Raw genomic sequence first — 15,100 nt, 5'->3', positions numbered from 1 at the left:
AGCATCGAAACTATTTGTGTACAAACAAGAATTTCGCATAAGTATTTACTTGACTTGTTATTATAGTTTACTAATAAATAAGGAATTATATATTCGTGTAGAAGTAGTTTAGGTCGAGCTTTGGAAAAACAATCACCTCACATATCTATCTAGTTCAATTGCACATACGCGTATGCTGTTGAACTAAATAACTGAACGTGTTTCAAACACTGAAATAGCAACACTGAAGGCAAAAATTATGGAATAGAGACCATGGCGACATCTCATGAGAAGTAGGTAAACTAGAACTGTGATTGTTTAAGTCTAGCTGAGTCGCGTTATATGTGGATGGTAGCGACATCCAACGGCGTAGCAGATTATTGTTAGGATTAGCGTTGTCTTGACGCAAACCATTTCTGAAAGTGCCCACTTCATTACACATTCAAATAATTTACATGGTGCTGGCACTCTGCGTCTAGAAGACCCTCTCTCGAGCGGCGTGTTGTTAGAGTCAGCCTAATAATATTAGGTTGCTTCTGTGAACGTTCTTGTAAATCGTTCATTAACACTGGCGACATAAAATATAAGGGAAGTATAATAAGTGTTAAATTCTTATTACATTTGAATTAACAATGGCTGGTGAGGCGTCTGTTAAGTTGGAATTGATGTTCAAAGAAGAAATTGCTTATGAGTTACCTCAGGAAGATCCACTCGAAGGGAAAGGGTGGACGTACGAACTGATGACTGACAATAAAGAGTTAATATTATCTACAACGGAAGGAGAGGAAACAATGGACAGGGATACATCTATGTGTTCTTTGGATGTGAAACTAAACGTTGGTAGGGTGAAATCAAAATTAGCAGTAGAAGAAGGTCCTGCATTTGAAAGTAATATAGAAACGCTAAGAAAAATAGTGGCTCAGGAGTCTTGCGCGTCGTACTCTAATGACTCCCAACAATTAACAACAAAAAGTTTAAATTCAGTTCGGCCAGAAAGGTAATGTTAAATTTTACATATACTAATTGGCTCAGTTTGACAATACAGTTACATGCGTTCAGAAATTTTGTTGGTTAAAGCAATACTTCACGAGAAACTTTTAGGTATGGGAGATATCTCGAACGTAACTTTGTAACCTACAATTTGGAAATGGCATGGCACACATAGACTAGCTGTATACCAAATAAAAATAATAATAAGATCGATACCACTCATACAAATCTGATGTAGTTCATATCTTGATAAAGTAATTATTTCTTTATTATTGATTACACGTTTCTCACTAATTGTTGCACATATTTAAAATATGGGTGCTCGACGATATTGTTTTACTTATATAGAGACTTATGTAAAATAACAAATCGTGAGAATGGTAATTATTCCAAAATGTTTCAAATTTAAACGTGGAATTATTACATTGGAACAAAAACCATGGACGTTTGTGTTTTTACTTAGGATTTAGCTCAAATGGGTCTAGCCTCATTTTTCCGGAGGGCTTCGAAAAACACAAGATACAAGATACAAGATAAAGAATATTTTAACCAACAGTGGATTTTCATTAATTGTAGAGGTCCATACATCAATCCGTTTCATAGCTGCACACATTTCTTTCAAGGGAGTCGACTTTTTGCATTCCCAGGAATCATTCCTAGGGTATGGACCTCTATTTCTCAGTATAGGATCACTTTAGGGGCTTAGTGAACGTACATTTTATATGAATTATTTTAAAAACAACGCTAACAAGCATGTGCTAGATGGCCGGTAAAAATAAGTTTGCTATGCAGATTAGGGCATTACGCAGAATGTGGGTAAACGAGGATAGCGCAAAATTCTGTATTTAGGATAACTTATATGTGTTATGTGTTGAATGTGTTTTTGTACGTTCCTAAGTATTTTATATGTAACATCCTGAAATGCTTTCTTTGCTTGTATATTTGTGTTGCCAAGTAAGAAAATATATTAGGGACGTAACTTCTTAATTAGATGGATTCCTTCATTCCCAAACATTTTTCTAGTTCCGTGTTAAGATCTGCCACATTTAATTTTGATACTTCATTTCACTTACAGTGGTTACTAGCTACCGTAACAAGGGGTTACTTTGCACATGGGGCATTACCTCCCACAAGATATGAAAAGAGTTTCACAATCCTCTGTCGGTAAAACCATGAACTGTAAACACAAAGTTTCAACTACCCTGTACGGTAGAACATGTATCTATTTTGGCGTTAATGTTGGGGAGTCAGCATCAGTTCTAATTACCGAAAGGGTTTGTTGCTGTACTGGTATGGAAAGCAGTCACTGTAAATACAGCCAAATTCTAAAAAGAAAATCTGTCAATGTCAGTTTCGTAGAATACTAGTGTGCATAATGGGACTGTGATGTAATTGTTGAAATTGAAATGTGAAACGTTTCATAGGTGGGGTTATTTGCACAATATACAAAAAAGTATGTTGAATATACCTATCTGTGCAATGTTTTCCCTTCAGTATTTAAATATTTTACTTTCTACAGAAAACTGCATGCATTTTATTAATATTGATATTAGAATGATGGTACCGTATCAGTACTTAGTTCGAATTATCAATATTTGTAAAGAAAATTACGTATTCTCTGGTACCGACTCAGGAACCACACTCTAATAGTTTAGCATATGTCCCACAAAAGTGCCAACTCACGAACAGAAAAATTGATCCTCGTGAACTGATTTGACTTGGCTATTCCTTTTGTCCAAGGTATTATTCGAACCGTAATCAGTGGAAGATTTACGGGGTTTGTAACTTTTAGGCTGAAGCCCACCCAAAATTGCATTTTTTTTAAACGCATGTACTTAATTAGACTCAACCAGTGACTTTAATCGGTTCTGTCACTTCCTGGAACTGTTTCTGCGTGAGTCGCTTGTTGGAACTGTTCGTGCCTTATGTGACGTCCTTTTTGAAAAGTTGGTGGTAGTTCATATTTTTCTCACTAGGTGTCTACAGTCATATAGTAGTTTGTTACTGTGACGTCACATGCTCTGTCTGCTTGTATGTGTGGAATGGAGTGAGCGGGTAATTGAATTTTCGTTTCATGGCGACGATCGAGGTAGCAAGTGCGATTGAGAAACCGTAGAATGAATTTAGTACAAAGAATTGGTACTTGTCGTTTTTAAATAAGTTTGTATTAGATTCGGATAATAAATCATATCACTTTGCAGCACAGTGTGGTTTAATTGAGTTAGAGAAAACATGTCATGGTTGTGGTCGAAGGCTGAAGATATTTCCGACGTATGGTAAAAGTGGGCGTTCACTGGTTAGTCTTGTTTGTAATAATAACAAGTGTACTCGCTTTAATAAATCGACGTCTGTGCGGAAAAGAACATTTTTCAGCAATGTGAACTTGCATATTGCGCGTGTTTTCTTGCTGTCTTATTGTTTCGTGAATCATCAATTATGAGTTCGTTATTCATGAGTGTTCTGGTTCCGGAAGCATTTAAGATTGATTCGTAAACTGCTCCGTTAACCGGATCAGATGAATCGTTTGCAGTTACTGTTTGACTGAAAATAAAGATTTGGCTAAATATATATTGTTAGTGATTCCTACGTGTATAAGCTGCAAGCCCACTCCCAAAGTCTAGTGATAAAAAAAAAGTTTCTGAATCAGGGCCCTGTCAAACTACTTTTATGGATACGCCACTGTTCATAATTTATTTTCTAACAAGAAATTCATTCCGTCGTCTACGTAAATAGGAAATTTACCTAAATTCGAAATAGGAGGCTCCAGTGGTAATAATTTCCAATCTAAGCGTTATTTGGGACCGGTGCAAAGTAACCGCGAGTAGAGACTAAAACGTCTTCTCCCAGTTTTACGTTTTTTATGATTTTAAAACGTTACACATTTCAATTTCAACGTTATACTATTGCCTCAAAGTCCCACTGTACATGGTAGTATTCTACGAAACTAATTTAGCTTTGACGCAAATTCTTATAGATGATATCTTTCAAATTTTATCAGCCTTTACCGTAACTGCTTACAATACCTCTACAAGAAGAGACTCTCCCGGTAGTTGGAACTGCAGTTAACCGCCAACATTATAGCCAAAATACAGTTACATGTTCTATCTTACGGTGGCAGTTCAAACTTCCTTTTTACTGCTCGTGGTTTTCCGACAGGAAACTTTGAAACTTTTGAAATTTTGTGCAAAGTAACGCCCGATGTGCAAAGTATGCAAAGTCTTATGGTACTTCAAAGTACTTTTATGCAATAGATCATAGCTTTGAATAAACAGTAGGTTTTATCTCATTATTTGGTTAACCTTAACTGGGGAAGAGGAAGTGCTAAGAAGATGTTATTAATTTACTCTTTGTCTCTCTCTGTCATCACGTTAGGAGTATAAAGCTCGATTCGTATACTAATTTATAACAGCAAGTTAATATACACTTATAACTAACATTATGAAGAAGGGTACTATAGATGCGAAAGACCCCAAAATATTAGCAAGAGTAAATATGAGATAATAATCGAATAGTGCCGCTATCAGTATCGAATCCATACTCTTCTGGGGCAGTAGGTGTTGCTCGTTGGATTTTTTTTTTGCTTAATTTTTATAATAATAATTTTATTATTATTATGATAAGGAGTTGCAAATGTACCGGGAATAGACATGGAAGTCGCAAGAATGTGTATTTTTATTTATTCTCATCAGTTTCTTATTTCAAAATTCTTTGTATATCCATTTTTTCCTGAAGCTAGTGCCATTTTGCCTGGCATCTGGTAAAATACAAGTTTGTACAGTATTATAACAAGAATTTTTACCTAATAATGCGCAAGAAATTCGTATTGTTTATCATTTGTTTAACATAGCATACAAAAGATATAACCGAAAAATATATATTAATAATCATAACCTATTGAGTAATCGGGGGCAATACATAATGATTCCAGTTATGTATAAAAATATTTATAACAATCTTTAAAACATTCACCACTCGAAATAGAAAATGGCATCAATAATCACTACAGTTTGGAAACACGTCTCAAATAAATAATAAAAAGTAAGAAATATCTTGTGATTCATATCTAGGCCCATTCGTTCTGTAAGATCCTCGAAAATTTTAAGTCATTTAACTTGTCTTTTAAATGGTGTGATTTGAAATTATAACCCCTATGGTGGAAAGCTGATCGCACGCCATTAATAGATCCAAATTCAAAACATGTTACAAATAAAACGATTGGGCATACTTCTATAGTTCTTACCTAGGATATTCTTATCCTTTCCTAGATTGTAGAAAATAATTAATTATTTGACTCATCGGATAGCGATAACGTGATCTGAAGTAAAACAATTTCACCTCAGTTTTTCAGAGCGCGTAAATGATAGGCAAAAATTTATAGCAGGTAAGGAATAGAAGAAATGGATAATTTTAGTTTCTGTTATCTACGGACATACTTGTGTCTTTTGTATTGTATCATATAGCAACAAATGTGTTTCCCTCAGTTATTACGGATAAGACAATTTCAAATTATATCCTTTGAGTTGAAAAGCGGAAAAACTGTTATTACCAACCACAAGTTTGATAATATTTCAAGAATAAGGATTGGAAATATTTTCCTAACTTGTTTCGGATTTGTACCTTTTACTTACAACTATTCTCAAGCAACTTTACGGAGTAAATAATTTCTTTCTTTTCATTTTTAGTAGTTAAGTTTAACAAATTAAAAGTTTGTGCTTTCTACAATTTAGAAATGTGTAAGAATATCCCCAGCTGGAAACTACAAAGAAAGTTTCAATTCGTTCTATTTCAAGGGCTTTCCAATTCAAATTTTTGTTTGCGCTGCTCTGAGCGTATCATAGAAGTATATATTTGACATCTTGCTATTCCTTGTAGAAGAGAAAACTAACCCGGGAGTATTTTTTTTAATGAAGAAAAAAGTTTTAATGTCCGTACTGGCAAACAATGAAAGAAATTTTGATCGTAGCATTAAAATTGTTTCAAACTTGGTGATCAGAACGGCTCCTACTCTGCGGATTTTATAATTTGAGATCATTTCATTTCTTTTAGGTGAGTGAAATGAATTGAAACCTTATTCCAGAATATAAATGAATGTAAGAATATCCCAGGTACAAACCATAAAAATGTTTCCCGGTCATTCTATTTGAAACACGTTTCGAACTTTAACAGCTATTGCCAGTTATTTTGCTTCTAACTGCAGAGATTGTAATTTGAGATCACGTCTTTCTTATTAGGTGAGCGAAATGAATTTTGTTACTCTGCTTTTAGATTTTAGACAGAAGTGAGAATGGCCATAGATACAAGTGCCGCAGGATTTTGTATTTTTTATTTAAGAAAAGCTTTGGAATAGAAGATTAAGAATAAATTTATCAATACAAAATAACTATGCAAAGTACCTTTTTTTTTTTTTTACAAAATAGAGTCTTAATATCTTTAAAAAATTGTGCCCGACGTCGGTTTCTTCTTCTTGGGTTTCCTTTAACAGGGGATGGTCATTATAACTACAAATCGATTTCTAAGTAACGTTAGTTTCGATTTTTGTTATGGGGCAGTAGCATTTTGTCAGATAATTTTCTCGTTGTACCTTCGAAAACTGTATTTTATAAAGGATTTTCGTTCCTCTGTATATAACTTCTGTAGGCTGACATCATCATTATTATTCAAAATTCATTTCAGACCGATGTTAATTCAGATTTCATTGTGAGTTAATAATGATGTACTCATGAGATGTACTCATAAAATGCCAATGAAGCGCTATTTATTTGTTTATAAATTAGCCCTGTACAGTCCAGATTAAGAATATTATCTTAAATACGATATTATTAAGTACATCCCGCCTTTCGAACAACATTTCTTAGTAGCGTAGAAAACTACGCCATCTAAGCTGCATTTCATTCTTGAATGCAGGTTTCCATTAGGAAAGTATGATAATGGCTATGAATTCAAGGTTTTATGAGAGAACGATATAAACTGCTTTAAGGAAAACTATTGTCCAGTTTTGTTATATTTCTTACACCGGGGAATATGTTCTATGATCCAATCGAAAGTGCAGGAACGTGAGAGTACAAAAAACCAAGACTGACGAGGAGGTTATGGAGCTAATGGTTTATAGTTGTGTATCAGTTTTTTTATATATTTTGGGTTTCCATATATTTTTTCTTTTGTTTAATTTGCACCTTTTCTCAATTTTAACTATTTTTTCGCACTTTTTTCGATTGAATTCTACCAAGATATGAGATTTGTATAATTTTGTCAGTACTTTTGTGTATTGATAGCTTTTCCCATACTTCATACTGCCTTTTTGGACAGGTCCATATTTTTGCACTTGAAGCTTCAAACGCTGAGCTATTCCATATAAAATCAGGAAGTTCACGAGTTAATCCTTAAAAATAAGTTAGATTTTATGTTTCAAATGAAATTGATGTTAGTTTGATTAGCACTTGCTGATTGCTCAAAGCCCATAAGATACAGGCTTGGGTATCGTTTTTAAACTTATGCATCACCCTTTACAAGAATTTCCATTATCAAATCTGGATTTCTTTAATTTGTACTATTGTTTTCTTTTAAGATTATAGCCTGCATTCTCCCTTTCTTTGTCGACTACTTACAGTTTTATCTAGGGCACTTGCCTTTTGCCGTTTTCTTCTTTGTAATGTTCTATTTCAGTTGCCTCTCTTTTATGGGAGTTATAACTCAGTAGGTTACGATTATCCATTTTAAATGTTGCATCGTCTCGGAAGTTTAAACTCAATCCCTTTCTCCTTCGTTTCCTTCTATTCTTTAAAATAATTTCTGAATTTAAAAATTACTCTAGTAGGATATACCTTACAAAAATGGAAATCCTAAAAGAGCTGGGAGTGAATCAAAAAACCGCTTTCTGTTCTTTTTCTTCTCTAAAATATAATGTTACTATTTGGATGAATCCTTCGCGATTACTTCTCATTAGTATTGTCTTAAAATCGATACTATAAAGCGCGAGTAAAATTTAATTAAAACAAGAAGAAACTGCTGGCAATCAACAGGGGTATCATCTGAAAGTTTGTTGTTCTTGGCTTTCTTTTCAATTCTTCCGAATATCATTTTGTTATGGTTTGTTTCTCTTTTCCATATGGTCTATTGCTGTAGAACATCTGGAATTACAAACATGTATTATAATGAACATTAACAAAAGGAAGTTATGATAGTTCACTTTGGATTCAGACAGCTTAATTACAATTGATGCACTGCTACACTATATATATATATATAATGTGCCAGAGCATCATATATATATATTAACTTCTATTACTTTGATCTGGTTACATGACAAGAAGCAAGGACATTTTTACCTTATATCAGAAATCTTTTCAATTCTGCATTATCGTGACAGAGTTTATTAATTAAGACATCTTTATTCACTTTATTTAGTATATCCTTTTATACTGTATTAACATAAACGACTCAATGTTGTCTTGCCCGAGGTTCGCCTATAATCTTTATTTAATAATGTTGAGTTTCAAAAACGCTCGTTTACAACTCTTTTACTTGTGTAAGAGGGATAGTAAGGAGGAACTTGTACATTTTAAAGACGTATGTATAACATAAGGCATACATGTGATATTCATGTATAATTTCGAACCCACACGTGAGGCAAGACTTGCAAGCTTACTTTGATTTCCATCATCCCTTGTTCAATATCGCATCACCATGCTTCCTCTTCATACTCACTAATTATATATTCAATATCATATTCAATCACAGCATCTTGCGATGACTTGGACTAAATATCTGCATAAAATTTTAGTTTTTCGATAGTTTTCCCTTTATCTATGCCACAAATTTTGTTCATTTCATTTTAGAGTAGTTCATCTTTTAAATCAGAAATCCGCCTTGGATCGAACCACACCAAGTCGTGGAAAAGGTTTTCGTGTTTCGAAACCCGGTTACTGACACTTTGATTTTTTTAAGGACACCACTGAAATCACACAGTCTCAAACTTTTCTCTTCTGTATTCCCTCATTTCATAACATGCCAATTCAGATCATGCAACGATGATATATATTTGTGAATTACTTCCATTTTTCTTATAGCTATTTTGGGCAAAGGTGCTACTTAAAAGTGGACATCTGTTGTTAAGAACAAGAAGAAAAAATATAATATTAATTTTAGATAGATAATCTGTAATTGTGGTTACAGTAATAACATAGATTTTTTTTTTCGGTTTGCTATGGCAACTGGTTATTATTAATGGAGATTACAGAATAGAAAGTAGTTGTGGTGAATGTGATGTGTCTAATTTGAAAGTTATGCAATCACTAGTTATTGCAAATGTAAGTATAAATTAAGGGTGCCTGATAGTGGTGACTTATCTTAGTAGTCGAACTGGGCTAATGTGATGAAAAATACGTTAAATTTAATTATAACGTTACAACCGAACGATTACATTCTATGGAAAGTAAAGTTTTACACTATCGCAGGGAAAGGTAGGCACAGTTTATATGATTTGATCATAGCAAAACGCATCCCCACTCCTGGTTTCCTCGGCACCTACCCCTTCCCAACTTCCCGCTACGCGCGACGCCCAATCTCTTACACTCCTTGTGGCTTACAACTACATTCTTGTTGCTATACCAGTGTTACCTTATTGTCAACACCTGGTGTGAGATGACCCATAAGGAAATTCTGCGTGGTCAACAACTCAGTTTCAGAAGTGGAGCGCACTATACAACAACGGATGCAACATACATATTTTCAATTTTGTATCCAAGCACTATGAGAATCGTCAAGGTAATTTAAATGAAATTTTTATTACTTGTTTATAGTAATGAAGAATTTGTTAAACAATTAATTTATATTTTAGCTGAGTGTGACGAGAAAAGTCACGAAATATCAAAACTGTATGCGATGTGGCAATAATATCATGATATGGCAGCACATAATTCGGGTACTACTTTCCTAGTGTAATCATTAGCAAAACAAACTCACACCTGTGGGACTATTTCCAAACAAGCAAGCGGAGTGAAATAAATAGTATATACCCAGTCAGGAATGTCCAGAGAGTAGTAATTGTATTGAAGCGCAGAACTCAACTTTAACAAACTTGAAACCAGAAACTTAATGAAACGACGTAATGATCTTACCTTTCTCCAGACGCTATTATGTTTTGACCTTGAATTTACGATAAAACCATTGCCTTCAGGAATCCTAGAAACACAGAAGTCTTGAGAGATAAGTTTGGTAAACACTCTTTACATTTTTTGTACGGTACAGCTTCTATACAGTATTCATACATTATACGGTACAGCTTCTACACAGTATTCATCTTAACTTATTCTTCCAAAACAAAACGCAGCGAAATGATAGCTATTCCATAATAATTTACTAGGTTTGGAAAGACACGTGCTCGAAAACAGGTACCGTAGTGAGTCATCAAAATTGCCAGAAGGCCATTTTATAACTTTTACATTTGTAAAGAAAAGTTTAATCGAATATTTCTGATTCAGGCCTATACAGCAGTGATAACAATGCTACCAACTTAAATGTGCAAAATGTAGCTAGAGAACAAAATATTTAAACATGTACAAATTTTGCCCTGAAATCCAAATTGAAAAGTTGAATATAATACAATTCAAAGTTAGAGTAGTCACATAGATTGATTATTTTATCTCCTGGATTCAAACTTCAGAAAAAACGATCATATGGCTTTTCACTATATTTGACACAAAAGCCGTTGCTGGTAGGAAACGTAAACTGTTGGCAGGTATGTTAGTCCGACGGTGATTTCTTCCGGCGTTTGGTCTACCTAGCAGTAACATGTTTCATCATATTCGGTATTTAATCTTCTAGTATAAGAATTACGGGAACCATGACCTGTAAATATTTCCATCATTTCTTTGTTTAATTCATTTTTCCCTTTCCTAATTGTAATAGCCGGTATAATTTCTTCCAATTTGTTCTTTTATGGTTAATTTTTACCATGATATGCATTTCCTTTTGATGATTGCGTTTAGCTACATACTCGGAATTTTTCCAAATATTTCTTAAATGATCACTTATTTCTCTTTAATCCAATATTTTATTACTTGTCCTAGTCAGCTAACCACTAACATTTAAGGAGACTGGCGTTCTAAGAAATAGTAACTCCTTCCTCCAATTGAATTTTTTCAGTTTATGTCTGATAGCTGGACACCGAACATGGCAACACGTATGCCCCGAGATATGACTTGACAGTATATTTCTCTAATTGGAGCAAAAAAGAATGAACATTTCGCCATCACTTAGAGACGCACTAGATAGATTTGGTAAATTACATTCACGTTAAATTCTGAGATAAAAATTAATGCAAACAAAATGAATATAATAATATGCATCATGCTGAGACAGAGAAAGCATGGACAAGACAACGAAATTTTAACTCTTAAGCATAGAAAGTCTGCATTTCCCTCCTGTCCCATCTTTCTGTTTTTGGTTTTTCTTTTTCCTTTAAGGAATAGACCGCTTTTAGGTGCAATAGCGAACATAATTTACAATGCTCAATTCCCTAAAAAACAAACTGTAGTTCCAGGCTGCGAATCGAACGGAGTCTAAGTACGTGCACAATCTAAGGCGTATTTTCAAATCAGCCATAAAACTCCGCACTGCCATATAATTGCCCCCGGATCCTTTTCAATTTTTAATTTTGTTTTCGGCTTTTAAATGTTTATGAGTTAACACCTGGCTTCAATAAAATATAAATAAATAAATAAAAAAAATAAAAATAAAAAAATAGATTTTTAGATCAACCTCAGGCAAAAGTTAATCCACAATCTTCAGAACTTACTGTTGCGTCTACATATATGTAGGATTAATCGAGGATTTCCATTCAGAAAAGCTAAAATATACAAGCTAGAAGCACTTTGAATGTTGTATTGGCGTACAACGTTGCGTATATCATGGACCGAAAGAAAAAGAAATGAACAAGGACTAACGGACGCTAATGAAGGAGCACAGATCATGAAAATAATAGGAAAAAAAAAAGAAACGATGCTTTGCCATCTTATTCGGCACTCCAATTGGATCACCATGCTGATAGCGGGAAATGCAATAGGAATACCAGGAAAAAGAAGATCAACGATACAATATATAGACAGTTACGAAGAAGAGACGTTATCAAGTTTTAAAACTGATCTCCCAATGTAGAGAAGAGTTTCCAAATTTCCATATTGGCCACCTACCTATGGTTGGGGTGAATAGGAAGGAATCGAGGATTTAAAGAGTGATTTCCCAAATTTACTATATTCACACTAGTTCTTTAAGGATGATTAGAAAGTTGATTTCATAAATCAGCGAAGCCAGTTCTACCTCGTGCAGGAGGTGTACCCACCAATAATCCGTGCGGGAATGACATTTCTTAGCATTGTTATTTAATGTTCGGGCAGCATAACTAAAACATCGAAAGTAATATTTGCACGCTCTTGCATGAATACGTCGAAACTAGATGGTGTTATTTTTTGAAATAACCCACGATTAAGTATCGGCTGGTACGAGCTATATATCCTCAAAACATATGATTTTGTTAATAATAATTTGTTTTCTGCATTTCTTGTAGATATCTTAAATTTTATTGGCCAGAGGTTAGTGGAGGCTAGTGATATTTTTACACTATTTCTTTCTTTTGACTGCGTGGGTTTCTGTGGCCATGAAATCTTGTTTTTGTCGTTGTTAGAGTCTTGTAAATATAATCGTAACCTTCACATTAATTTTCGCTTTTTACCCAAAAGATTTTACATCCCTCTCTCTCTCTCTGTCACTTGTTTATTGCCTTTGTCCCAGCTTTGCTACGGGAAATCACGATTTCTTCCGTACCTACATTTTGTCATGAACCGAAGCTGGGGAGAACGGTAGACAAAACATAGATACCGTAAAGGTGGAAATGTGAGGAAATGATCAGTTTAAAATCAAATATTAAGAAACGTTATCAAATATTAAATTATCTTGCGGTGCAAATCAAAAAACCTGGTTAAGCTCTACAGAAAATGTGATAATACTGAATATATTTCATAAAAATGAAAAGAAAATCAAAATATTACAAATGAACAAGTAACTTTTACTGAATATATTTTCGGCCGTTTTAACTTCTTTTATTTCCCCATTTATCTTATTTTATTTTATTTTAATACTGTACTGTGTGGCACAATTGATAAATTTAAGATTTCACTTACAATAATCTTAGGCCGGTCAACTTCTTTAGGGGCGTTGCAGTTATAAAGATCTCAAGCGTTTCACGTCGGATAATCCCAAGGGTCCGCTGGAGTCCTCTGCTGATAGTAATAAGCGATCGTCCAAGCCGGCACAATTATTCCTTCCTCTTCAATGATTTGGAGCCAGAGTTTGTCACACAAAACTGAGATTACAAACGAATGTTAGGATGCTAACACATATGTACTTGTCGATTCACCACTGATTTCTGGACAATATTAGAAAAAATTATTTTACCCGAAGGCGTATCGAAATATAGTACAATCACTGATGATAAACTGAAAAAAAAAATGGCTTTCATGTATGCAAACGGCGATTTAGTTTGCGAAGCTCAATCCATACAATTGGAGCACTCATAAGAGTATAACGTGTGTTTACTTTAGAACATTGCACCCCACTTGCCTATGTAGGTGCCCTTCCGAATGACGCCCAGGCGTTCGTGCAAAGCACTGAAGGTTCTTTAGCAAATCAAAGCTTGTATATTGTCAGCCGGGAAAATCCCGATTTTCACCCGTAGCATCGGGACCGGAATTATCGTCCAGTTATCTTTTAGTTATAACAGTGTGTCCCGAGGATGATTGTCCCGAAAGTCAGATATAGAGAAATAGTCACCAGAAATGCAGGACACACGTGATCAAGGTTCCTGCTTCTTGACCGTATATGGCCGTAAGACTGGAACTAGGCTTACTACCACAAATGTACAAAATACCAAACTACTGGAGAAAGATTCAAGATTGCTTCTCCATATACGAGCCTTGCTTACTAAAGTTTAAAATTAAAATTGTCCTATTTCTTTAAAATTCCAAAAAGTGAGCCTGAGGTCGGTAATATCCTATTGTTCCCGAACAAGGGAGAGAAGAAATTGATTCAATTGTGAAGAGAATCGTGGGCGTCAGAGGGTTAGTGGTTTTGGTTAAGTATCACTGAAAAAAAACTATATTGTGGAACATCTTGTATATACGTTCAATTCACTAGAAGTTCACCATGGAGTTAAGTTGATTTTGAGTTTAACGTCCCGTTCAGCAGCGAGGCTATATGAGACGTGGACGTACTGATTAACGTGGAATCCGAACCACATGAGCTCCCGTCGGGATTCGAACCCGGGTCTCCCACGCCAAAGGCGCGTACGCTAACCGCTTAGCCACGAAAGAGCTCAAGTTCACCATGGAAATCGGTATATTTGGACTTCACTGTACATAATAAATCACTTTCCACTTGTTAACTATAAGGTTATTCAAACTCTATGAAAATAAGCCACCTGTATTAAAGCCATCTGTTATATTTATAATACCTCATTTAAGCCACCATTAATAAAAATGTTCATATTTTTCATTCATTTAAATTTGCAGTTTATAAGTCCTTTTCTTTCATTCACTTATTTATTTATTTATTTTTCAACTATGTGTTTCTCACAATGAATAGATGTTTCAATTGATTTTCCAATCATTTTCACTGACATATAACATGTTTGAAATCATAGTAAACAGTTGAAACTAAATGAATATACAGGTAGTCATTAACCTAAAAATACTTAATTACTGAACAGTAATAGAAAATGTGTATTTGGCATCACGTTAAAATACGCATACACTATAACAGTAAATTCATGTAAGGATGCCGCTCTACAACAGCCTTTCGGCATCTTGAAAATAGCCCTAAATCATTTATAATGCTCAATTGCCGTTTACTTTAACTGAAACATACACAGATCTAAAATACTTTATATGAATCATTTTGTTCGCTTGTTGAACGTTATCAATTTTCACGTGCCTAGTTGGCTCATGCCTTACTCCCTCAACATGAACAATGGGACCTATCCATCCATGTTTTTTTACCCATTTTGAGAGAGCATCAAAAAAACGCCGAAAATTTCCCTAACATGCACCCTACAAATGTTAAAAAATTCTGACACGCCCCT

General features: G+C 34.4%; 1 protein-coding gene across 2 annotated transcripts in view; it reads left to right on the top strand.

Annotated features, from left to right (window-relative positions):
* Positions 1 to 325: 325 nt before the first annotated feature.
* LOC145690949 (uncharacterized) overlaps positions 326 to 15,100 on the top strand; it is a 106,374-nt gene continuing 91,599 nt past the window's right edge. For both annotated transcript variants that reach the window (XR_014132307.1, XM_081766412.1), the window contains exon 1: positions 326 to 976. Coding sequence is in view for 1 of the 2 variants with exons in the window: in XM_081766412.1 (XP_081622538.1) it covers positions 612 to 976 (365 nt within the window). In the remaining variant the exon portion in view is untranslated. The remainder of the gene's footprint in view (positions 977 to 15,100) is intronic.

Source organism: Thermobia domestica, chromosome 7, assembly GCF_964235325.1.
Source record: "Thermobia domestica chromosome 7, izTheDome1.hap1.1, whole genome shotgun sequence".
Classification (NCBI taxonomy): domain Eukaryota; kingdom Metazoa; phylum Arthropoda; class Insecta; order Zygentoma; family Lepismatidae; genus Thermobia; species Thermobia domestica.
This window is presented reverse-complemented; position numbering and strand designations above follow the sequence as displayed.